The sequence below is a fragment of the Mytilus trossulus genome, chromosome 4 (assembly GCF_036588685.1).
Source record: "Mytilus trossulus isolate FHL-02 chromosome 4, PNRI_Mtr1.1.1.hap1, whole genome shotgun sequence".
Taxonomy (NCBI): Eukaryota; Metazoa; Mollusca; class Bivalvia; order Mytilida; family Mytilidae; genus Mytilus; species Mytilus trossulus.
Genome location: NC_086376.1, coordinates 72,593,795 through 72,621,559, shown reverse-complemented (window position 1 = coordinate 72,621,559; position 27,765 = coordinate 72,593,795). Strand labels below are relative to the sequence as shown.

The 27,765-nt window shown below is 31.0% G+C and overlaps 2 protein-coding genes and 2 long non-coding RNA genes across 5 annotated transcripts in view; 2 read left to right on the top strand and 2 right to left on the bottom strand.

Annotated features, from left to right (window-relative positions):
* LOC134716799 (telomerase reverse transcriptase-like) overlaps positions 1-22,129 on the top strand; it is a 72,123-nt gene extending 49,994 nt beyond the window's left edge. Inside the window, exons 28-32 of the mRNA XM_063579806.1 lie at positions 484-601; positions 1,036-1,097; positions 16,047-16,093; positions 21,569-21,680; positions 21,979-22,129. Coding sequence (XP_063435876.1) covers positions 484-601; positions 1,036-1,097; positions 16,047-16,093; positions 21,569-21,680; positions 21,979-22,053 — 414 coding nt within the window. The 3' untranslated portion in view covers positions 22,054-22,129. The remainder of the gene's footprint in view (positions 1-483; positions 602-1,035; positions 1,098-16,046; positions 16,094-21,568; positions 21,681-21,978) is intronic.
* Positions 2,866-10,890, bottom strand: LOC134715909 (uncharacterized). Of its 2 annotated transcripts, none has more exons than XR_010106813.1 (4): positions 10,748-10,890; positions 8,417-8,552; positions 6,144-6,218; positions 2,866-3,081 (listed from the first exon to the last, which is right to left on the bottom strand). It is a non-coding gene; the product is annotated as an uncharacterized LOC134715909 (long non-coding RNA). The 2 variants fall into 2 exon arrangements; XR_010106812.1 differs by having other exon boundaries at positions 6,148-6,218.
* LOC134715910 (uncharacterized) lies at positions 11,110-13,981 on the top strand. Its single transcript, XR_010106814.1, has 3 exons — positions 11,110-11,187; positions 12,724-12,851; positions 13,604-13,981. It is a non-coding gene; the product is annotated as an uncharacterized LOC134715910 (long non-coding RNA).
* On the bottom strand, positions 18,859-20,604 carry LOC134715912 (uncharacterized). The gene has a single exon (XM_063578467.1). The coding sequence runs from the start codon at positions 20,551-20,553 to the stop codon at positions 18,877-18,879; it is 1,677 nt and encodes a 558-aa protein (XP_063434537.1). The 5' UTR covers positions 20,554-20,604; the 3' UTR covers positions 18,859-18,876.
* Positions 22,130-27,765: the final 5,636 nt, after the last annotated feature.

Here is a 27,765-nt window from a genome sequence, read left to right as displayed (position 1 = left end):
GAAGACATGTTCATTGACTTTAAAACATTTGCCTATTTAACATGTTTTAAGTTTATATTGAGGTCAGTTTATAGCTATAGGGAACCACTTATGATAATTCAATGTTTGGTATGTAGTTGTATTAGGATTGGCATGTGTCATTTCCACAGAGATTATTTGACTTTTAGATCTTGGTCCGTGATTATTGTTTTCCAAAGTTTTGCACACTGGAAAGTCTTGAATTATTGTGTGCATTTATTATAACAATTTTTGTGTAGGAATGGGTCAAGGTAAAAGATTAATTATTGTGATTTCAGAAAAAAAACTATACAGATATATCTTCATTTCCATTAATAAATTACCGCACAATAACTTTGAATTTACAGTAGTTTTTTGGCCAATTTGATTTCAAAATTTGCACTATAATATTGAAATTATATAAAGGCAAGAAATATATCTGTGTCAACAGTTTATTTTTATCCATCAATGTATTTTCTGTTATAGTTGAATTCCATAAATGTAGTGATAGTAAATATCTACAAGATACTGTTGCTGTCAGCCTACAAGTTTACACAGTACACAAAACATTTAGCAAAGAAGGATAACCATTGTTTCTTAGAAGGTAAGTTTTTAAGACTGTTTTTGCCTCCGTGAAATCTGATATGCATCCTCCATTGCAGGCTGTCCTTACAATTGTACATATATACCTGACATCACATTATACTCAATCTGTATGCCCTACTGTATGAACAATACAAATAAAGGAGTAAAAGCAAAGACTAGTGGGCTCAGGCTCAGTATTATGATTCCCACTTAGGGTTACGTAACTCATGGGGACTCATATCTTATGAATTAGCATATGCTATTAATATTACTTTAACATCTTCCCCTCCTGAAGATGTATTCAATTTGCAATTGGAAATTTAACAACTATTTATCATCATCTACAGAAAAGTATTTTCATGAAAAGTATCTGGTGAAAAACTCAACATCTTAATCACAAACGTTTGATTTAATCACAAACCTGTTGATATTATATTTATTTTCATGTTACAGGTGTAATTACAGAACTGGGGCATTACTTTTATTCGGTATACTATTCTGCAGTAAAACATAAGGTCAGTATCTAGGTCAATATTTGTATGTCTATTCAATATACTGTTCAATTTAAAAGTACATGGTCAGTGAGATGTTATATCTTCAGAGTATAAAATTGTAATGTTTATTATCAAGTTTGCATGAGCATTTTTAGTTGGTTTTTATCTGTGAAAAGTGCATTATCTCAATGTTGGTGGTATTGATACTTTTGTTTTCCCATTTGAATGGTTTTACAGATAGTCATTTTTGGGTCCCTTTATAGCTTGCTGTTTCAGTGTGAGCCAATGCTCTGTGTTGAAGACTGTACTTTGACCTATAATGGTTTATTTTTATTAATTGTTACATGGATAGAGAGTTGACTCATTGGCACTCATACCACATCTTCTTGTATCTATATATGAGCTACGTCAAATAGAAATCTACCTTTTGCAAATGAATATGAATACATCTGTTTCAGGTTGAAAAAAAATTGTCCGAAAAATATGTTACTGTTTAAAAATTGAATTACATTGTTATTAGAACCATACAAAAGAATTTTCATTTGAAATTGATTGTTCCAAATTCAATCAAAGTCCTATACATATACATGTATACTATGCACATGCATAAGGTCGATTTCTATCCGACGCAGCTCAATTATGATGTTGTATATTATCATCCTGTGTTGTATTTATATTGTAATAGTTTCAACCAGAATACACAGGGAAAAGTGCCATGCATGTTTTACGTATATTTTACATATGTAAAACATGTGTTTGGTAACGCATGGGAAACATCTTTTTCCTACCACACATGTAAAACGCATGTTTTAAACATGCGTTTTACGCATGAATAATACATGTTATGTAAAACACATGTTAAAAACATGCGTTTTACGCATGAATAATACATGTTATGTAAAACACATGTTAAAAACATGCGTTATTCGTGCGTTTTACACATGAAAAATATATGTAATGTTAAACGCATGTTTCAAAACCATGCGTTAAGCATGTGTTGTAAGAAACATGTGTATAATATGCGTTTTAAATGATGCGTATAACATGTGTGAAACAAACATGCGTATAATGCATATATTTCAAATCATCCATAAAACCTTTGTCAAGTTAGCTAGTTCGCATTCCATATGTTCCACAAAACCAAGACGACTTCTGTTTACTTTTGAAGGCTGTTCCCTAGACATTATTGCTTTAATCAGTTTAATTTGTTGGGTAGTTGTCCAATTGGCAGACATACAACATCTTTTTATGTTATTTTGACCACAAATCTCCTTTCAACAAGCAGCATCAGTATCATATTACAGACAAGACTTCACTTTTCATTAGCTCTGTTTGAATACACCAATAAACAAAAGAAATGTCTGTAACACGATTTTCATGATTCTAAAACCTTTATCAAGTACATTTGACACTAAGATGTTTGAAAAGACAATGATATGAAATATTTGATGGAATAAAAACCTACAATCTTTGGTCTCTGTAGTTTCATTGGCAGTAATACCACAACTCTTTTATACAGAGGTCAAAATTATCTTAAATAAATTTTGTGGAATGTTGTACATGTATTTGACAATTTTTGTTAAAATTTTACTCATGGTTAAACTAAAACGTACACATTTGTTGGCTTATGCATATAATACATGTAATATGAAAAGGAAAACCCAAAAAGTGTATTAATGGTTCCTTTAGCATCAACTTAAATACAATTTTGAAGTTGTGTCCCTTGCATGTTAAATGATCTGAGATTGTATAATTGTTTTTAAACATATTAAATGAAAAAGTCAATAAATCTGCTTAAGAATATATTTATATTTTTTCTCTCTGTTGTCTATTTGTTGCAGAATATAAATTTGAAAAAAACTTGGATTTTGATTTCACTCTACTTTTATTTACAGCATTCTCAAAACGTTACAATCAACTTTTTATGTTTTTGTTGTTGACATAATAACATTATCAATTGAATGTTCTTTCTTCTAAATGTCACTCTTCTTGATGTTGTCTTTATCTGAAAAGAAAACAATAATATTCATAATCATACATTTAAACTTAATTTGATTTATTCCCATATACTGTAAGTTGTTAGTTTTAAACATACATGTAATGAAATAACCTCAGTGACTTAAAACATGCTTTTCTGTCTCATTTTTGTCTCTTGTGGAGAGTTGTCTCATTGGCAGTAATACCACATCTACTTTTTTTTATATTTTCTCCTTTTGATATAACATATTTGAATAAAACTGGAAAGTATTTTATAAATATAAATATTTGCTTTGCTATCAGTAAATTAAAACCAAACTAAATATTATTGTTATACACATATGTATGTTTACCAGTTTTACAAACTGTTGAGGTACCAGTCTTGTATTACAACTCCAATTTCTGGTGCATGTCAAAACATGGAGGGAAACAAAATAGTGCATTTTTTTCTGAATTTTTTTCTGAACTCAATTTTTTCTGTTTGATTATAGGTTTATGCTGAATTGAAACATATATATAGACTTTAAAAAAAATCTTGCATCTTTTGGGGATATCAATCCAGGAAAGTGGAAGGATATCATGTTTACTGGAAGTGGTGCGGCCTAGTAAAAATAGCAAACAGAAAGTAGAAAAAAAATGTTTTGATTTCAGGATTGCGTAACTTTTTATTCTTCGTGGCAACACCCTCTTTTTTTTCGATTAAATCACAATTTCACATTAGTACATGCGTGATATGAACATGAAATTTTTTTTCTATGTAGCATTTTTTATTTTTTTATTTTCAAAGATCAGCTGTTTAACATGTAAGCCTATGGAGCAGTCAATTACAAGACTGCAGCCTGCATAGGGTAATTTTTTCATATGTTCACTGCAAGGAAGTAGTTCATGTGGACTTATGTGTGCCCAGAATGATAAAACATCATGATTTAAGAACTTTTTAAGAGAAAAAAATTATGGGGTATCAAGTTACACTGAAAAAACTGAAATTATGTAATAATTATGCATTTTCATACTAGACACCATTCAAAAGTATTAATAGATATAAAGCACAACAGTTTGAGGCAAATTGAGATTTTGATGGTATTACATACATGATTTTCAATTAAAAAGAACATAGAAAGATTTTTTTCTCAATGAAATCTTCTTCTTATGATGCAATTTTTAGTAGCACAGTTTTATTCAAAATAAGAGCAAAGTTGAAGAGACAGCTACATACAAAAGTACTGTTTTTTCTTTAGGGTTATTATTTTCATGGCTCAATTGTTGACATTTAGGTAGAATATGTATAAAATGAACCTTTGGTGAAAAGATTTTCATAAAATGTTCATTTTTCATGAGTCTATACTTCTTTTCCTGTCTGCGGCACTGCATGGTTAATTGAAATTTCCATATTTGGGTTAAAAATTTGTTTAAAAAGTAGAATTTTTCTAAAACTATTCATCATGACATGGATTTTTGTGTTTAGGTGTGACAAGTAATCAATATTCTAACAAAAACCACTCACATGAGTATTCATTTTGTTTTTTCTTGAATTTTATTTCAAATTTTATATGCATTGGTGGGTCAAGTACAGTATAAAAACCATGATATAGTAGGCATGTATAAAGACCAGTATAGTCAAACAAGAGAAAGGTATGGTCTTTCTTGTGTCCAGATAGTTGTATTGTAGCAAATTCTTCAATATGAAAAAGTTTTGGGTAGTTTTTCAATTTTGACTTAAACAAGAGGCCCACTTGGGTAGATTTCATTGAAAAAAGGGGGAGGGGTAAACTATTGAATGTGGTTCATTTAAACAGGATGAAAAAAATAAAAATAATAGATTAGAATACTTTTCTAGCTCCACAGTATCCAAATAATAGAAAAACATTCATGAAGATAGACTAGAATGAGATTTACAGATCATTTAGAAGACATGACTGATTTCCAAATTTTGCCTGTTTTCAGAAAGGGGTACTGCTTAAATAGTGGGGTTATTTTCATTAATATAGCCAAACAGTTCTAATAATGGCACTTTTTATGTTCAAATATGGCTACTTAATGAAACTAAGTAAATGAATTATTTTTTTAAGACATTCCATGAATGTTATAGGTACCAGTCTTGTATTACAACTCCAATTTCCGGTGCATGTCAAAACATGGAGGGAAACAAAATAGTGCATTTTTTTCTGAATTTTTTTCTGAACTCAATTTTTTCTGTTTGATTATAGGTTTATGCTGAATTGAAACATATATATAGACTTTAAAAAAAATCTTGCATCTTTTGGGGATATCAATCCAGGAAAGTGGAAGGATATCATGTTTACTGGAAGTGGTGCGGCCTAGTAAAAATAGCAAACAGAAAGTAGAAAAAAAATGTTTTGATTTCAGGATTGCGTAACTTTTTATTCTTCGTGGCAACACCCTCTTTTTTTTCGATTAAATCACAATTTCACATTAGTACATGCATGATATGAACATGAAATTTTTTTTCTATGTAGCATTTTTTATTTTTTTATTTTCAAAGATCAGCTGTTTAACATGTAAGCCTATGGAGCAGTCAATTACAAGACTGCAACCTTGATACCTATATTTTGGCATTGTACAAGATCATGTTCTTATCCTATGACTAATGGCGGTATATTCACTAAATCCATTAGATGTGTACTGATTGATATTTAAGTCTCAGACACATAATTTTTGGCATGAGTTTTGCTTATTTTAAATTCTTCTTCAATGGTCTCTGGTAATGCTGGTGGAGAGTAATGACTCATTGGCAGTTGGCAATCATACCACATCTTCTTATTTTTATATTAAAAATTGTAGCTAAAAATTGGGCACAATGAATATTTGTAATAAAAACAATCTATTGCAATACAAAACGTAACCACAACTGATCTTTTTACTTACAAAATCGAACAGTTTTTAAAGTGTTATTACCATAAGATGTTAGTTGAAACTTTTCATTCATTTATTTATAGGTATTAAATACCAATGAAACTTTTAACAACTGCAATGTGTTAGGAAAAGCAAGGATTGCAAGGATTAAAACATTTTTTTTTTAAATCTCTCTCCAAATATTACATAATTATAAATATATATTTAAACACAAACCTACTTTTTTGGCCTACAGAAGTCCATTCTATGAAAATATCCTTTGGTTATCTATGCTTGGCTTTCCAGAAACTCCTGTAACATAAATATGAAATAAAATGAAGTTTTGGATACATTCTTTATAAGATGTCATTTTGTATTAATTATGAACATGGTAAAGGTACAAATAGTTTCAATTCACTCTCAATGACAGTGTTTTTCAATAAAGGGTTACAGCTAATTTCCTAATGCATGAAGTGCAAAATGTTGGTTAGCTTGCTTGCTTTGTTTGTATATTGTGCAAACATATTAGGATAACACCCAATTGAATTCAAATATAATATATACCATGTATACAGGTTAAAATATGCCTATACATAATTTGTTTAAAGATGTCAATCTTATTCACAAAGCTTGTATAAACAATAATACAAACAAAATAAGCGAGCAAGCCAACCAAAGTTTTACTTTGCAAGCAGAAGGAAATCAGCTGTAATACATGCCCATTTTCTCGTTTGAATTGTTTTACATTGTCTTATCAGTGTTTGGCCTTTTCTAGCTGACTATGCAGTATGGGCTTTGATCATTGTTGAAGGCAGTACAGTAACCTATAGTTGTTAATGTCTGAGTTATTTTGGTCATAAATTTAATTATATGCCGTTCATCATGTTCCTTCCTGTTAGACATCTCTAAATAAAACACTGATTTCACTATAAATAGTTGGTTTATCAAAATGTCAGTTAGTCCATTTTCATTATTTTGTTTTTTAAATTAAATATGCTTAATTAATTTCACAAGAGTTTAAAGAAAATTAGTGGGGAATGTCTCCATGGGACACAGATGAAGCCCCCTCTTGCATGTGCTCTAAATGCTTTGTTTTCAGAGATATACTTTTTTTGTAAGCCAAAATCTATATTTTACCCCAATGTTCAATTTTCCATACAAGGCGGGTTAAATTACAATAGCTGTATTTTGACCTAATGGTCAATTTTCCATAAGGTTCAAAATACCATATATGGGCCATCTTGCAATTGTACGAGTTTTTTTTTTTTTGCTGTGTATTTACTAATGTTGATTCATTGATATATACCCCTTATAATTTATCAGTTGTTTCTCTACTGCATTTTATCCTTTTTTATAAATTCTCCTTACTATTTGTAACAGCAGTGAATCCCAAACTCTGTCTCACTAACAAATCTCAGATAAAAAGCAGTTCAGAAAGAAAGAACTTTCAAGAGGTTTTAGTTGAATGTTTAGTAGAAAAGTTCAAATTTCTGTTTGGTCAGACAAACACTTAAACAGTTTGGCACAGACTGTCAGCTAATTGTAACAGCAAAGTAACCTTAATATATATATAGTAATAAGTTTCAGCATAAATAATGTATTGAAAGCAAGTTGTCTTACAAAGTTCATATTCAATACAGTAAGTCTCGCAAAGAGCAAAAAAACGAAAGGCCACATATTGTTTTGAAAACAATTTCACCCCATGTCAGATTTGCTCTAAATGCTTTGGTTTTTGAGTTATAAGCCAAAAACTGCATTTTACCCCTATGTTCTATTCTTAGCCATGGCGACCATCTTGGTTAGTTGGCCAGGTCAAGGGACACATTTTTAAACTAGATACCCCAATGATGATTGTGGCTAAATTTGGATTAATTTTGCCAAGTAGTTTCAGAAGAGAAGATTTTTGTAAAAGATATAAACTCAGATTTACGAAAAATGGTTAAAAATTGACTAAGAAGGGCAATAACTCCTAAAGGGGTCAACTGACCATTTAGGTCATGTTGACTTAATTGTGAACCTTACTTTGCTGAACATTATTGCTTCTTACAGTTTATCTCTATCTGTAATAATATTCAAGATAATAACCAAAAACAGCAAAATTTCCTTAAAATTACCAATGCAGGGGCAGCAACATAACAACAGGTTGTTTGATTCATCTGGAAATTTCAGGACAAACAGATCTTAACCTGGTTACAATTTTACCCCATGTCAGATTTGCTCTAAATGCTTTGTTTTTTGAGTTATAAGCCAAGAACTGCATTTTACCCCTATGTTCTATTTTTAGCCATGGCAGCCATCTTGGTTAATTGGCCAGGTCACCAGACACATTTTTAAACTAGATACCCCAATGATGATTGTGGCCAAGTTAGGTTTAATTTGGCTCAGTAGTTTCAGAGGAGAAGATTTTTGTAAAAGTTAACGATGACGGACGCAAAGTGATGGGAAAAGCTCACTTGGCCCTTCGTGCCAGGTGAGCTAAAAATCTTGCACCATACAAAAAATATACTTACAATTGCTGAATTTTACTTGAAACATTTATCAGTCGTCTTCCCTTGCCATTTTCTTCACCATTTGTGGAATTTTTTAAACATCCATGTACATGTACCTTCCTGCATGATATAGGGGAGGTCAAATTTGATAACTAGCCTAAAGGATAAAAAGAAATCCACTTCATAAAAATCTTACAGAAACTATTTTCATATTAATTTACAATTACAGTGTTCATGTGAAAGCCAAAATGAAGTTCATAGATATAAGAGGATGTGGTATGAGTGCCAATGAGATTACTCTTCATCCAAGTCACAATTTATAAAACAAGTAAAAGTAAACCATTAAAGGTCAAAGTACAGTCTTCAACATAGAGCTTTTTATAAATTTATAAAATCTGGTAACTCAAAAACCCAATATCTACAATTATAAAAATTGTAAGGGATCTCATGTCAGAAGAAATAAACAATTCACCAAATTTTTTGCAAGAAAAAGAAAACATTCTTGAGTTATTGACCGACAACTGGAAAATCAACCTTTTTTATGGATATAAAACCTAGTAACTCAGAAACGTAAAATGTAAAATTTATAAAAATTGAAAAGGAGTTCATGTCAACAGATATTAAAAAAAAATCACCAAAATTTCTTGCAAGTAGGAGAAAACATTTTTGAGTTATTGACTAAAAACTGAAGAATCATCCTTTTTTGATGAACAACCCTGCTACTCAGAAACTTAAAATATAAAATTTATAAAAATTGAAAGGGAGCTCATGTCAAATTCACCAAAGTTTTATGCAAAATGGTTATATTAAAGCATTTATGAATTCATGTCCAACATGTTGACCATGGACAGACAGACAACGGTATACCATAATACATACATGTATGTACATGTACTCCCATAAATGGGCGTATAAAAAGAAGAAACAAGAAAAACTTATGAACTTAGTAACTACATCAACAAACAAAAACAAACAAAAACTACTAAACATCAGATTCCTGACTAAGGACAGGTGACACACAACTGCAGGGGTTTTAAACGTTTAAATGGTACCAAACTTGTACCCTTATCTGAAACAATAGTGGCAATTGGAAACTAAAGTTAACACAAGGAAACAAAAATTGATCATCATCCAATGTAATCCTGAAAGATGGACCAACAGTGCCTTAAATTCTTAATGCCTACATAAGGCAGTCTGCATAAAGTCTCAGTGGCAAATATTTCAGATATCAGTATAAACAATTCATGCCAATCAAATAATTAAACTAAGAAGTGTATTTTATACTGAACTCACTATATTGGTTGAGGGAATATGTTGATGGCAGTACGGTGAACTATAATTGTTTGTGTCATTTTGGTCTTTTGTGGATAGTTGTAATCATACCACATCTTCTTTTTCATACATATTTTGAACAGGTGTATAAATATTTTATATATTAAAACAAACCTTAGTATAATGATAAAAACTGATTGTATCAAGTGCTACAATATTATATATTATTGCAGTGAGGTTAAAATCTCTGGCATTTATTGATTATCCACAAATACTTATCCGAGATTTTTTTTTCTCTATCATATACATGTATGTTATGATATTTTTCTAAGACCATCCATTAGAACTTGCAGTTGTCCTATAAAAATGGGAGATGTGATATGATTGCCAATGACAAAACATTTAAGCAGATATGATTGGCTGCGTTTGAACATCTCATTTATTATGGAGTCGAAGCTGCTTGATTTATTGTTTTTAGTGGTTGACAGGGGCTTGTTTAGTAGGCCAGACCAGCTTTTACTGTCAATAGCGATCGCTAACCTACATTTTTTGTAAATGTATATATTGTTTTTTTATATAGAATAACGAATGCCATTGACAGTAAAAGCTTGTGAGGGTTTAACTGCTTCATTAATCTCTTTTTATACGATATATTTTGGGGGGCTATGGGTTTTTTGGAAAAAAGTTTGTTTCCAGGTTTTGAAAATATTTGTTTTGTCGCTAAAAAAATTGTTCTTCGCCGTAAGGCAGAGACTTATTATATGTCTCTGCCGAAGGCGAAAAAAAAAGTTTGCACAGAAAAAAACAACATAGCCCCCCCCCCGAAAATCAAATGGTTGCTGCCTAAGTTCGTGCATGTCTTTATAATTCAATTACTAAAACTGGATGAATCACAGAAGATTGATTCGGGTGAAGCTCTACTGTGATAATCATATTCAAGTGAGGTATATTTGCCGTTATTGTTGATAGGATTTCAAACTCCTATAGGATAGTCCTGTGGATAAATAAATCAGTTTTGGAAATGGCAAAAAATCCTTTATGAAATGTTAATCAAATAAAATATTAAAGTTGAATTCTTACCCATCTTGTCTTTAGTGTCCTAGATTGAAGATATCCTACATTGTCCTAGCTGCATCCAAGGATTTGTGTAGTTGCTGCATCTCATTTCTTCCATAAAATTTGCGTTCACGAATCATGATGTCAATATCAGTGTCGTCTGTCTGAACGCTTGTTTCCGGGTGAACCGTACGGGCTAATATTAAACCAAAGACGAAACATTTAAGATTCCATTTAAACGGCATTAAATGATTGAAATCTATCCGAAGATTTATAAGTCATTAAAACAAGTTAACATGATTAATAATTGTATGTAACCGATTGGACCTTAAAAAACTATAGGAATGTGGATTCCGTAATTTCCTCGGAGTCTCCATGCCAGTGTAATGGTATTTCCCGCGGTTATTTTTGTACGATAAAATACGGTATAGGCCTAACTACAATTTTGCAAAGACTCAATCAGTGTAAGTATATCGATAATGTGAATCAATTAACATGAAAAAAACTCTGTAATTTCTAATTAATTTTACTGGACACATAATGATACTAAACACGGGGGCACCTGGTCAATTCGTCACATTATTTAAGCCCATTTAAGTCAAATCGGCACCTTTTTTCAGGAAATTTCTGCAATTGATTTTTTAACTGCCACCTTATATTAAAAACGGTTTTCATCTTTTATATGAAAGAAGTTTTTGGTACTCTTCTCTACTGCTGTATATAGCAATACAGACGAGGAAAAAAAGAAGAGAAAACACTTACATTTTATCACAGATTTTTTTTTTGAATAATCTGCCTTTCCTGATTTTCCTGATCTTTTCAGTGGCAGATCCATAACTTTTTCTGACTGACCTAACGGGGGCCCGCTCCAGTCATGCTCCAATGATTCCCTATATAATCAACAAAATTTTCCCCACAAAAAGGGGGGGGGTAAATGTATAATGGTAGATGGAGATCCAACACTGTATATAAATAGAGCACCTAGATTCTACATGTAAAAATATGGTTTCTTTTTCAAAGGAGGTTTAAGGATCAGTTCAATTATATTAGATAGTTTATAAAACAATTATGGGAGTCTTCAATAGTTCACTTGCAAAACATAATAGTAATTTTGGGTGTGGACGTAACCACTGTGGGTTACCCGAATTAAAAAGGGGTGGATTTGACTTTTTATGCCATATTGACTATCAAAGGTGCCCATTTGACCAGGTGCCAAACATGGCAAAATGACCAGAATTCAGACACAGTGTTAAAATAATTAAGATATATACAATTTTTTGTTGAAATGCACACTACACTGGCAGCTTTTAAGCTACATTAGATTGTAACTTGAGTTATATTTCTTGTAACTAATTATACATGTGTTAAAAATTATACAGTTTTGAATGATGATATTGAAAATAAGGAGATCAATGTAGTATGATTGCCTATGAGATTACTATCTACTAATGTCCATATGAACTGGATTTAAGCATCTATATAGGACACCTTAATACCTTTAACAATGAACAAAGCTCATACTGTCAGCTACAAAAAATGTATAACAGGCCATCAAGGCTTAATGACATGACACAATGTTAAATGATTTGCCAAGGTAAATCAAAAATGGCAGACTGCATCCAACAACAACTAAATTTCATCTGGACTTGGAACAGGCATAAATAGAATGTACGTGTACTGGGACTGTTGTGTAACAGCACAAAAGAGGAACAAAGTGGTGAAATCGTTTAGAAATTGTTTTGATTCATTGAATTGGAACAAAGCTAAAAAAAACATCTAGCATGAAGACAAACAATCAAAACTTAATAGTACTTTCAGGTACTAGTATTGAAAGCTCATTAAAAGCTAATAAAAACTCAAGCATTAATATATAAACCATTTTTTCCCATACACATATACATGTATATATATGTATAGATGTAATTATCAGAGCAATTTGTTTTACAATTTTTGTTTAACATTTTTAATTATCTAATAAACTGATATATTTTTTATTAAAGTTTCCAAGCAAGTCAATACATGCAATAACAAAAAAAATTTGGGACAAGACAATATTTAAAAAACGTGACCAAAGAAAAGAAAAGAAAATGTACTTGTAATTGACACTGGAGAAAAATGGACTCTTCAGGTAAGAAGTTTTATTCTGCAATGACTTTTGTTTAATAGTTTATCTGTTTTTGAATAAAAGAATGTGTAAAGTATATTTTAGTGGGACAGCATCCCAACAAACAATAAATCAGAAGAGATATCAAGTGGTAAATATTTTGCTTACTGAATCAGACAAAGTTAATACCAAATGTGCCATGCTATAAATTATCCTTCATCTGAAGAAGGTATGAATATACATATATGCAACCGGAATTTTACAGAAAAAAAATCTGTCCTTTATTATGTCTATATATGCTAGCTGCAAATTTTTCACTGCATTTGCATAACTAGTTAGGTTAGTACTTTTTCATCTTTTTAAAATTTTGTCTTGCAAAACAACACATTGCAGGGATAAAGTAAATGCATCAAGTTTTCATTTTATCCATTTTTTTGCATGTTTACACATTCATGACATTCTTTTTCCCATACAATGTTTTGGTGAAGTTAAATAATAGTAGTTAGTACACATGTTGCCACTTGGAAATATAAATGATATGAAAAATACTATTGTGAGCTCTCTCAAGCCTAGCTTTAGAAAACTGCATTTGTTACTTATATTTCAAGAATATATACCTGTTGATTTTGCACATTTTTTTCATAAGAATGTTCATTATACTTTTGCCTTTCATGAACTTTTAACTTTCAGTTACATTCAGTTCTTGTGAAATTTGACATCTCTTATATAAACATCACAAATGTCTTTTTACTTAATCATCTTTTTTATGTTTACAGAAGAAATTGTCACTTGGAAATGTCTTGGGCAGATTAAAAAGAAGAAGTAACTGTGCCAGGAAGCAGTTCCAGTCATTTGCAGCAACAGGACTGTGATGAATAGAACTTTAATATGAATTGAATCAAAATATAGAATTTAACAAACTTGTGTCAGATGATATACTCTTATGATGCTATTGAAGGACATCAATGATGAGAAAGAAGTAAAGGAAAAGACAATAAATGACAGCATATCAAATATCACAATGTATATTAAGTCAGTTAATACATTGTTTCAACTACATACTTTACAGCATTTCATTTTAACCATGTGTGAATTTTGTCTATTCAAGCTTAACCAAATGCTTTAAAATTAAGATATTAAATATTTTATGCAGACATGTTTTTGTATTTTTTCATTTATTTTTCAAACTTTCAAGTTATTACATTCTTCAGTGGTGGATCCAGCCAAAAGCCCATTTTTCAAAGGGGTTTTCCAACCAAGGATAAAGGAGGGATTCTAATCGTGTCTTTCATTTTTAAATTGTTAATTTCCACAATAAAAATAAAACATATAAGCCAAAGATAAAAAAATCAGTCATAAAAAAAATATAATTTTGAAATTCATGTAAAACGCATGTAAAACACGTATTTTACATGAGTTTGTATTAACACGCATTTTACACATGTGAAGTATTTCATGCGTTTTGTAACGCATATTTAATATATGTTTTTGCACGCCTGTTATACGCATGTTGTAAAAAACATGCATTAAACGCACAAAAAACATACGTTTTACACACGTTTTCTTTAACATGCGTGAAACATGCGTGGCACTTTTTGCTGTGTATGACATCCCATATTCACCTTCACATTATAATAGCTTATTTCATAGATCATTATACAAGTAATAATAATTTTTTTAATAAGCCATATAATGAAGATAGCATATAACTCTTATCTAAGGGTAACCAGAGACTTATCTTGTTGGTTGTTGTTTTTTTGTTACATTTTGGGTGAAAAACACAATAAAACATAGTTCAACTGTTCAGCTAAAAACTTAAAAAGTTCTTGATTGATTTTGATGAAATTTATTTTGCCTGAAGTCTTAGAGTTTTTTTACATGTACAGAAGAATTTTCATGGTTATCAATAAGGTATAAGATTAAATATAAGCAATTTAAAAATGTATAGAAGATATGTTCAAATCCAACGACTAAGACAATTTATTTTGTTTGGCCTTAACAAAAATAATGTAAGAAACCTTCATCTTGGGGCAAAAAAAAATATTTTCAGTTTATAAATTTTCTTTATTGATAACACGGATTTTTTCTGAAATTTAATGTTCTGAAGTCTTTATCTTGAAAATGTTACTATTATTGCTTATGAGAAAAACTAATATCTTGCATACTACAATGCAGCATGCATTGCTTGTATTTCATAAGATATGGTTTGCTATGAACAGCTTGACATATGAGAGAGTTTTATTGTCAAGTCTGTCGCAGAAAGCTCAACTTAGGGATAGTGTTCAGGCGGCAGCATTAGCTAACTTCTTAAAAGCTTTATATTTTAGAAGGTGGAAGACCTGGATGCTTCATACTTTGTATATTGAAGCCTCGTGTTACAAAGTTTCTGTCAGTCACATGTCCAATGTCCTTGACCTCATTTTCATGGACAACTTGGGGAAAAAAAGTTTTTTGTTATGTTAATTTCTCTCTTATAATAAATATAAGGATAACTATAATTGGTATGCGTACCTTGCAAGGTCCTCATGCACGTCCAACAGTTTTCACTTGACCTTGACCTCATTTAATGGATCAGTGAACAAGGTTTAGTTTTGGTGGTCAAGTCCATATCTTGGATATTGTAAGCAATAGGTCTAGTATATTCTGTGTATTGAAGGGCTGTAAGGTGTACATGTCCAACTGGTAGGTGCCATCTGACCTTGACCTCATTTTCATGGTTCAATGGTTACAGTTAAGTTTTTGAGTTTTGGTCTTTTTTTCTTATACTATATGCAATAGGTCAACTAATTTTGGTGTATGGAAATATGGAAATATTTTATTATCTATATGTGGGTCGCACAGGTTTTATTTGACCTTGACTTCATTTTCACAGATCATTCCTTGGTGTTAAGTTTTTGTGTTTTGGTTTGTTTTCCTTTAACTATAAGCAATAGGTCATCTATATTTGTTGTATTGAAGAATTGTTAGCTGTACATCTCTGTCTGGCATGGTTCATCTGCCCTTGCCTAATTTTCATGGTTCATTGGTCAATGTTTAGTTTTCTTTGTTAATGTTAAGTTTTTGTGACATTGTAATAAAGCTTTATATTTAGGACTATCAACATAATATCAATGATTAGTAAAGAAGGCGAGACATTTCAGTGTATGCACTCTTGTTGTATACATTACAGTTTTACATCTGGTAAGCATATTTTAGTCTAAAGAAATTTTACTTTTTCAGATACATGGTAAAAATGGAGTTATTTTAAGTCCTGGGCATATTCAGTGGTAGGTATTATTCAAATAAAACTTTTGCATTGTATTCTAGGAAGTCTATTCTAGGAATTACATTTACATTGTATTCTAGGAAGTCTATTCTAGGAATTCCATTTGCATTGTATTCTAGGAAGTCTATTCTAGGAATTTCTTTTTCATTGTATAATAGGAAGTTTATTCTATGAATTCCATTTACATTGTATTCTAGGAAGTCTATTCTAGGAATTCCATTTGCATTGTATTCTAGGAAGTCTATTCTAGGAATTCCGTTTACATTGTATTCTAGGAAGTATACTCTATGAAGTTAATTTGTACTCTAGGTATTTTAGGAAACCAATTTGTTTTCTAGTAAGTCTATTTGTTTTCTAGTAAGTCTTATTTGTTTTCTAGGAAATCAATTTGTATTCTAGGAGGTCCATTTGTATTCTAGGAGGTCAATTTGTACTCTAGGTATTGTAGGAAGTCCATTTGTATTGTATAGAGTGAATTTTTATTCTTAGAAGTCCATTTGTAATCTAGAAAGTAATTTTTGTTAAAGAAAGCTCTTCAGGGACAGAAATCCTGCAGCGGTGTAAACTGACTGCTAAAAAGCTTATGTTTTAGAAGGTGGAAGACCTGGATGCTTCATGCTTTATATATTGATGCCTAATGTTATGAAGCTTCTGTCAGTCATATGTCAATTTTCTTTTGACTTCATTTTCATGGTTTAGTGACTACTTACAAAAAAAAGAGTTAGTTTTCATAATCAAGTTCATATATCAGATACTATTCAGTAAGTAAACTATATTTAGTGTATGGAACGAATGTAAGGTGTACATGTCCAACTGGCAGGTGTCATCTGACCTTGATCTCATTTTCATGATTCAGTGGCTAAAGTTAAGTTTTTGTGTTTTTGTCATTTTTTTCTCTAATACCATATGCAATTGGTCAACTACATTTGGTGTATGGAAAGATTTTATGATGTGCATGTCAGTCTTACAGGTTATAGTTGACCTTGCTTTTATTTTCATTGTTAATTGCTCAGTGTTAAGTTGTTTTGTTTTTGGTCTGTTTTTCTTAAACTATAAGCATTAGCAAAAATAATGTCAATTTTATTTGTTGTATGGTGTATTTGCTGGTTTGGCAGGTATCATCTGACCTTGACCTCATTTCATGGTTAATCGATCAAGTTTGTTTCTTAAATACTATAAGTATTAGGTCAACTATATTTAATGCATAGATTGATTTAAGGTGTACATGTATGTCTGGCATGGTACATCTAACCTCATTTTCACAGTCCACTGAACATAGAAAAGGATAATGTGAGTGGGGCATCCTTGTTATGGACACATTCTTGTTTATAAAAATAAGAAGATGTGGTATGATTGTGAATGATACAAGAATGATGCAACTCTCCACAAGATACAAAATGACACAGAAACAACAAATACAGGTCAATGAGTAAAACACTAACCTCTTTAGTTCTCATTATTTGAGAGTGTCCATTGTTGAAGCTATACACATTGAAATTTGAGCGACACAGGCCCTTTAGAGCCTCTAGTTATGGTCAGTTGATGGAGTTTTGATTAAGTGGTGAGGTGGGTTTCAAAGATTCAAAAAGGCATGTTAGAACAATTCCTAGTAAACCCTTAATCAGTGTAAAACAAGAATTCAAGTAAAACCATGAATATCAAACAATTTTATTTTAGAGTATATGTAGTTATAAAATACCAAGCAACTTTTAACACTTCAAAATATAAAATTAGATATCAGGTAAGTTTAATTCATATATATAGAAATATAACTGGTAAACTAAGATATTACATTGTTTTACTGTTTAATAAGACAGAATTTTAGAAAAAGGTGGCAGGAAATTTTAATGTTGATTCAAAATGTAGATTTTTGTGAAGCCTGGGAATTAAAAACAAATATGATGTAGATTGACAAGTGCCAACGAAATATAAATCTTCTTTACTATTAACAAAAAATTAAAAATAAAGCTAATGAATTTACACAGAAATATAACATCTAAAATCAAAAGGGTACAAGGCTGACTAACCAACAGTAAGGATGTAAATATTTTGATAAAAAAGAAAAAGGTTGTCACAAAGATATTCATTCTATCTTAACTTAACTCTGCTCTGGTTATAAGTAAACAATGCATTACATAAAGGTAAAATGTATTGTTTGATGAGCAGTCAGAAAAATAATATTTGTATGCCCCACCTACGATAGTAGAGGGGCATTATGTTTTCTGGTCTGTGCCTCCGTTCGTTCGTCCATTCGTTCGTCCGTCCCGCTTCAGGTTAAAGTTTCTGGTCGAGGTAGTTTTTGATGAAGTTGAAGTCCAATCAATTTGAAACTTAGTTCACATGTTCCCTATGATATGATCTTTCTAATTTTAATGTCAAATTAAAGTATTGACCCCAATTTCATGGTCCACTGAACAAAGAAAAAGATAGTGTGAAGCTCGGGATAAAGTTTTTGGTCAAGGTAGTTTTTGATGAAGTTGAAGTCCAATCAACTTGAAACTTAGTACACATGTTAACTATGATATGATCTTTCTAATTTTTATGCCAAATTAAGGTATTGACCCCAATTTCACGGTCCAGTGGACATGTAAAATGATAGTGCGAGTGGGCATCCGTGTACTATGGACATATTCTTGTTAATATTGTTAAGTATTTTAAGGGAGAAATTAAATTCAATAAATAAGAAATTTGTCTTTTAATTTTTGTTATAGTAATATATAAAACTTGACTTGAGTAGACCCAAAGCCTGGCAAAGGAGTAGGCCAATATTGTTTATTGATAATTTCAGCATGCTGATATGTTCACTTTATATAGTTTGGCTTCCTTGGCTGTACTGTCTTTAGTACATCCTATGTAGAGTTGTCCTGTTGAGGAAAAAGCAAGGGTATATGGATATTCAATTCCATGTTCTGATGTCTTTATGTATGTAATCAGCTGACCAGAGTGGTTCAGTATGTGGAGGGTATCATTGTCAGCATCAACTACAATGACATTGTCTCTTGGTGTTGTCACTATTCCTGTTGGTCTGAATGGTACCTCCTTGTTGATCTCTGTATCCCCTTTATATATGTTTATCACATCACCTGCCTGTCCTAGCACTACCACTTTACCGCACTCTTCCTTTGATGTATAGTCTGACACATGTATATTACCATTATTGGTTGTAGTAATACTCCTGGGATAACTAAATATAGGTTGATTAAGTTTATCATATTCATACACAGCTTCACGGTCTCCATTCTCATTTATTACAATAACTACTCGTCTTCCTTCTACAGTACCACCTCCTAATATGATCTGTCCACTGCTGGTGACATGAATGGCTGAAAGAAGCAAAGGATCAATGTTATACACAGTGTCTGTTACTTTACCAGTGGTACTGCTGATCATTTGTAGTCTGGATTTTCCAACTACTCCAAGAAGTAGATCATTAGATTCAGTTATTGCCATGCCATTGACCATGATGTTGAAGGTAGATATCTTCTTCAGACTGGTTCCTTCAGGTTTAAGTTTATGTATCACTTTATCTGAATGACAAGCTATCCACAGTGTATCATCAGGACACGTTGTTAGATAACTAACCATGGTAAGATTAGGCTGATATTGATTTACAACACTAAGAGAAACCTTTACTTCAGGTAAGAGTATGTCTACACTTTGTAGTACTCCAATGTTCGTCTGTGTTATCTCTCCAGGAATAAACTTCAGTGTTGTTTTGCTAGATATTCCAGACTTAGGAACAGATACTTCTATTGATTTCTCAATTCTGTCTACCTCTTGGAAAAATTTAGTGATGTCAGTGGTATTAATGAAATCCTGAACATCCCTATACTTTTCTTCTACTTGTCTCTCACTTTTGGAAATGGCATTTATACTTTCTGCATTTGCTTTGGAAGACGCTTTGTGGTTCTGGTCTAATTCAGTTCTTAGTTTTGCGAGATGTTTTTCAACTGCTTCTTTCAAAACTTTCTCATGGTTAAGAAGTTCTTTGCTTAATTTGGCATAGTTTGAATTCTCATCATTTTGAAACTGGTTCAGTTGATATTTGGTGGCAGTAATTTCATCTTTTTCTATTTGCAATTTACTTTGTCCTTTTTTCAGTTTCTCTATCTTCAAGTTATATACATCTCTAGTTTCAGTTAGATCATGTTTCTTGTGAACCTTAGCAATGCAAGTAGGGCAAACAAGTTTGTCGCAATTTGTACAAAAAAGACAGGAATATTGTTCTGAATGTTCTTTACAGATAATGTTTTTAAAGTCTAATTCTTCACCAGGCTGCCCCACATTCTTGATGTCTACTACCTTATGATCTTTTCCAATTCTCAGATGTATTTTATCTTTACATGTACTGCACATTAGAACCCCACAGGTCAAGCATTTCCATTTGATATTCTTCTCAGTTTCACATAAATTACAGTTAATTGGCATCTGGCTTCTAACAACTGATTTAGAAAACGCCATTATTGAAAGCTATATACTTCCTTCTTTGTATCTTATGTGAAAATAATACATTGTACCTGGGTAAAGTAAAGGTAATATTTAGATTTAAATGAAGTTATATTTAGATATCATAACTTGATCAAGGCTATTTACACTAGAGTAAACTGTTTAAATGTCCTTGAGATATTCATACTATTCTAACCTTGCAAAAGAAATGTTTATTTTATGATTCATGCTCTTTTTAAAAAGCCTTTATGACTAAACATAATTTAAATCCTGGTTTAACTGAGCAACAAATGAAATATATGTTTGTGTATTGAAGTAAAATAAAAGCTGTTGAGGGGAAAATGATAAAAATATAGACTTTTCCACATTTTATTAAATTTTGCTCTTTTACAATGATTTTCACCAGTATTTTATGCATATGATTATAATTATCATCTTGAAAACTATATAGATGGATCGACACTTTAAATAAAAAATTGATCAGCAAGAAAAGATCTACAAATGAGTAGACATCTGTTTTTACCCATTATCTTGAAAACTAAAATAGATAGCTATAGATACTGAAGCTGGCAAAAAATAGAGAGCTGTAAACAGAAAATTGATTTGAAATACAAGATCAGCAAAGAACAGATTTTTGTTATAAGTTATATTCTTGTCTATCAATTTTGAAGAGTGTCCTTTGTTGAAGATGCATACAGACCTAGGTGAGCAGCACAGACTCTTTAGAGCCTCCAGTTTGTTTGTATATGCCTCAATATGCTTATTCTAATAATAAGCTTTCTGTGATGTATTTTCATTGACATATTCATATTCAATCTCAAGCCATTAGCTCAAATACAAATATAAGAAGCTGTGATTTGATAACAAATGAGACTAATCTTCATCAAAGACAAATTAAAATGAAAGTTAACAACTGTTATATGTTTACAGTTTTCAACAATGAGCATAACCAATAATGCATGGTCAGCTATAGAAGGACCTAAAAAGACAAATATAAAACAATAAAAGTTTATACATTATTTTGTTTCAGGCTTTGTGTACATGCGTACATGGTAAAGTTGAACCAGCACAGAAGCCTGTATAAACCATTGGTGTCTTGCCTTCAGAGGTGTAAAGTCCAACTAAATAAAAAAATGAAAGAGGTTGGTATGTTATGTACATTTGCATGCATTGATATATTCTGAAAGAATAAAGCTGTAACAAAATTTTTATTACTGGAAAAAATATAGTTTTCTTATAGGACGGAAGGATAATCACCTTAATGAAACAAAGAGTTGATAATTGGTTTGAATAAAAAATTGAAATATATTTTAAAGCAATGCTGCAATGGTGGGGGACTTTTGAATCACTATAATTCTGTCAGATTGTCTCAGTCCTTACTATGTGTCAATCTACACAGAGACAGAACACTAACCCATTATTTCATTTACTCTTTTGCAGAATTTCCTCTCTCCAGAACATTTAAGAGATATCTGTGGCTGTGAACTACCAAAGGAATTTTTAAGAATAAGATGACATTTTATTAAATTGAACAGAGATGCATGTGTGCTCCATAAATTTAAGTAATACACACATTTGTGAACTATCCATTATTTTCAACACAATAATAAAAGGACGACTTTTGCAATATCATGTTACAATTCAAAATTATGTTGATACTGATCACACGGTCAGATAAGTTACAGTGGCGGATCCAGAGGGGGGGTTCCGGGGGTGGGCACCCCCTCTTTATTTTGGCCGATCAATGCATTTGAATCGGGACATATGTTTTGCACCCCCCCTTTGCCCTGGGCTAGCACCCCCTCTTTCGAAAATTCCTGCATCCGCCACTGAGTTATCATGTGAGGACATTTTATGTTCTATGTGAGTGAATCTGGTAGAAGTCATTGTAGATGATCAGTTCACCTTTACAGAGAGATAATACAATAATACAATAAACATAATCAATTAAGAATGAGTGTCTTAACAATACATCTGTTGCAGAATTAGAGCGAGAGTAAAATTGAGAATGGAAATGGGTGAATATGTCAAAGAGACAAAAACCCAACCGAAGAGCATATATAACAGCAGTTTACATAAGTTCAAATATCTTAAATTTGAGAAACTGTATGTAAAGATTTCTAAAGTATGGTAGGTTATATGTATTGTGTTTAATTGTGTTTAATGAATATATCTTAAGTATTGATGGTAGGTCATATGTATTGTGGTTTATGAGGGTCTAAAGTATGGTAGGTCATATGTATTGTGTTTAATGAAGATGTCTAAAGTCTTGATAGTAGGACATATGTATTGTGTTTTATGAGGGTCTAAAATATTGATGGTAGGTCATATGTATTGTGTTTTATGAGGGTCTAAAGTATTGATGGTAGGTCATATGTATTGTGTTTGATGAGGGTCTAAAGTATGGTAGGTCATATGTTTTGTGTTTAATGAAGATGTCTAAAGTATTGATGGTAGGTCATATGTATTGTGTTTTATGAGGGTCTAAAGTATGGTAGGTCATATGTTTTGTGTTTAATGAAGATGTCTAAAATATTGATGGTAGGTCAAATGTATTGTGTTTAATGAAGATGTCTAAAATATTGATGGTAGGTCATGTATTGTGTTTTATGAAAATCTCTAAAATATTGATGGTAGGTCAAATGTATTGTGTTTAATGAAGATGTCTAAAGTATTGATGGTAGGTCATATGTATTGTGTTTTATGAAGATGTCTAAAGTATTGATGGTAGGTCATATGTATTGTGTTTTATGAAGATGTCTAAAGTATTGATGGTAGGACATATGTATTGTGTTTAATGAAGATGTCTTAAGTATTGATGGTAGGACATATGAATTTTGTTTAATGAAGATGTCTTAGAATTGATGGTAAGACATATGTACTGTGTTTAATGAAGATGTCTAAAGTATTGATGGTAGGTCATATGCATTTTGTTTAATGGTGATGTATAAAGTATTGATGTTAGGAGATATGTATTGTGTTTAATGAAGATGTCTAAAGTATTGATGGTAGGTCATATGTATTTTGTTTAATGAAGATGTCTAAAGTATTGATGGTAAGACATATGTATTGTGTTTAATGAAGATGTCTAAAGTAATTAGTATTGATGGTAGGTCATATGTATTGTGTTTTATGAAGATGTCTAAAGTATTGATGGTAGGACATATGTATTGTGTTTTATGAAGATGTCTTAAGTATTGATGGTAGGACATATGTATTGTGTTTAATGAAGATGTCTTAAGTATTGATGGTAGGAAATATGTATTGTGTTTAATGACCATGTCTTAAGTATTGATGGTAAGTTATATTTATTGTGTTTTATGAAGATGTCTAAAGTATTGATGGTAGGACATATGTATTGTGTTTTATGAAGATGTCTTAAGTATTGATGGTAGGACATATGTATTGTGTTTAATGAAGATGTCTAAAGTATTGATGGTAGGTCATATGTATTGTGTTTTATGAAGATGTCTAAAGTATTGATGGTAGGACATATGCATTGCATTTTATAAAGATCTCTATAGTATTGATGGTAGGACATATGTATTGTGTTTAATGAGGATGTCTTAAGTATTGATGGTAGGTCATATGTATAGTGTTTTATGAAGATGTCTAAAGTATTGATGGTAGGACATATGTATTGTGTTTAATGATGATGTCTTAAGTATTGATGGTAGGTCATATGTATTGTGTTTTATGAAGATGTCTAAAGTATTGATGGTAGGACATATGTATTGTGTTTAATGAAGATGTCTAAAGTATTGATGTTAGGACATATGTATTGTGTTTTTATGAAGATGTCTTAAGTATTGATGGTAGGACATATGAATTGTGTTTTATGAAGATGTCTAAAGTATTGATGGTAGGTCATATGTATTGTGTTTAATGAAGATGTCTAAAGTATTGATGTTAGGACATATGTATTGTGTTTAATGACCATGTCTTAAGTATTGATGGTAAGTTATATATATTGTGTTTTATGAAGATGTCTAAAGTATTGATGGTAGGACATATGTTTTGTGTTTTATGAAGATGTCTTAAGTATTGATGGTAGGACATATGTATAGTGTTTTATGAAGAGGTCTATAGTATTGTTGGTAGGACATATGTATTGTGTTTTATGAAGATGTCTAAAGTATTGATGGAAGCTCATATGTACTGTGTTTTATGAAGATGTCTATAGTAATGATGGTAGGACATATGTATTATGTTTTATAAAGATGTTTATAGTATTGAAGGTAGGACATATGTATTGTGTTTAATGAAGATGTCTAAAGTATTGATGGTAGGACATATGTATTGTGTTTTATGAAGATGTCTAGTATTGATGGTAGGTTATATGCATTGTGTTTTATGAAGATGTCTAAAGTATTGATGGTAGGACATATGTTTTGTGTTTTATGAAGATGTCTATAGTATTGATGGTAGGACATATGTATTGTGTTTTATGAAGATGTCTATAGTATTGATGGTAGGACATATGTATTATGTTTTATAAAGATGTTTATAGTATTGATGGTAAAACAGATGTATTGTGTTTTATGAATGTGTCTATAGTATTGAAGGTAGGACATATGTATTGTGTTTAATGAAGATGTCTAAAGTATTGATGGTAGGTCATATGCATTGTGTTTTATGAAGATGTCTAAAGTATTGATGGTAGGACATATGTATTGTGTTTTATGAAGATGTCTAAAGTATTGATGGTAGGACATATGTATTGTGTTTTATGGAGATGTCTAAAGTATTGATGGTAGGACATATGTATTGTGTTTTATGGAGATGTCTAAAGTATTGATGGTAGGACATATGTATTGTGTTTTATGAAGATGTCTATAGTATTGATGGTAGGACATATGTATTGTGTTTTATGAAGATGTCTATAGTATTGATGGTAGGACATGTGTATTATGTTTTATAAAGATGTTTATAGTATTGATGGTAGGACATATGTATTGTGTTTTATGAATGTGTCTATAGTATTGAAGGTAGGACATATGTATTGTGTTTAATGAAGATGTCTAAAATATTTATGGTAGGTCATATGCATTGTGTTTTATGAAGATGTCTAAAGTTTTGATGGTAGGACATATGTATTGTGTTTTATGAAGATGTCTATAGTATTGATGGTAGGACATATGTATTATGTTTTATAAAGATGTTTATAGTATTGATGGTAAAACATATGTATTGTGTTTTATGAATGTGTCTATAGTATTGAAGGTAGGACATATGTATTGTGTTTAATGAAGATGTCTAAAGTATTAATGGTAGGTCATATGCATTGTGTTTTATGAAGATGTCTAAAGTATTGATGGTAAGACATATGTATTGTGTTTAATGAAGATGTCTAAAGTATTGATGGTAGGACATATGTATTGTGTTTTATGAAGAAGTCTAAAGTATTGATGGTAGGTCATAGGTATTGTGTTTTATTAAGATGTCTAGTATTGATGGTAGGACATATGTATTGTGTTTATAAGGATGTCTGAAGTATTGATGGTAGGACATATGTATTGTGTTTTATGAAGATGTCTAGTATTGATGGTAAGACATATGTATTGTGTTTAATGAAGATGTCTTAAGTATTGATGGTGGGACATATGTATTGTGTTTTATGAAGATGTCTAAAGTATTGATGGTAGGACATATGTATTGTGTTTTATGAAGATGTCTAAAGTATTGATGGTAGGACATATGTATTGCGTTTTATGAAGATGTCTAAAGTATTGATGGTATGACATATGTATTGTGTTTAATGAAGATGTCTAAAGTATTGATGTTAGGACAGATGTATTGTGTTTTTATGAAGATGTCTTAAGTATTGATGGTAGGACATATGAATTGTGTTTTATGAAGATGTCTAAAGTATTGATGGTAGGTCATATGTATTGTGTTTAATGAAGATGTCTAAAGTATTGATGTTAGGACATATGTATTGTGTTTAATGACCATGTCTTAAGTATTGATGGTAAGTTATATATATTGTGTTTTATGAAGATGTCTAAAGTATTGATGGTAGGACATATGTATTGTGTTTTATGAAGATGTCTTAAGTATTGATGGTAGGTCATTTGTATTTTGTTTAATGAAGATGTCTAAAGTATTGATGGTAAGACATATGTATTGTGTTTAATGAAGATGTCTAAAGTAATTAGTATTGATGGTAGGTCATATGTATTGTGTTTTATGAAGATGTCTAAAGTATTGATGGTAGGACATATGTATTGTGTTTTATGAAGATGTCTTAAGTATTGATGGTAGGACATATGTATTGTGTTTTATGAAGATGTCTAGTATTGATGGTAGGACATATGTATTGTGTTTTATGAAGATGTCTTAAGTATTGATGGTGGGACATATGTATTGTGTTTTATGAAGATGTCTAAAGTATTGATGGTAGGACATATGTATTGTGTTTTATGAAGATGTCTAAAGTATTGATAGTAGGACATATGTATTGTGTTTTATGAAGATGTCTAAAGTATTGGTGGTAGAACATATGTAATATGTTTTATGAAGATGCCTAAAGAAATGATGGTAAGACATATGTATTGTGTTTAATGAAGATGTCTAAAGTCTTGGTGGTAGGACATATGTGTTGTGTTTTATGGAGATGTCTAAAGTATTGATGGTAGGACATATGTATTGTGTTTTATGAAGATGTCTATAAAGCATTTATGGTAGGATATATGTATTGTGTTTTATGATCGATGTCTTAAGTATTGATGGTAGGACATATGTATTGTGTTTTATGAAGATGTCTAAAGTATTGATTGTAGGTCATATGTATTGTGTTTAATGAACATGTCTAAAATATTGATGGTAGGACATATGTATTGTGTTTTATGAAGATGTCTAAAGTGTTAATGGTAGGACATATGTATTGTGTTTTATGGAATTGGCTTAAGTATTGATGGTAGGACATATGTAATTATTTTTATAAGGATGTCTAAAGTATTGATGGTAGGTCATATGTATTGTGTTTTATGAAATTGTCTTAAGTATTGATGGTAGGACATATGTATTGTGTTTTATGAAGATGTCTAAAGTATTGATGGTAGGACATATGTATTGTGTTTTATGAAGATGTCTATAGTATTGATGGTAGGACATATGTATTGTGTTTTATGAAGATGTCTAAAGTATTGATGGAAGCTCATATGTATTGTGTATTATGAAGATGTCTAAAGTATTGATGGTAGGACATATGTATTGTGTTTTATG

Coding starts and splice junctions, on each gene's coding strand:
- LOC134715912 (XM_063578467.1), bottom strand. CDS start 20,553: ATGGCGTTTTCTAAATCAGTTGTTAGAAGCCAGATGCCAATTAACTGT.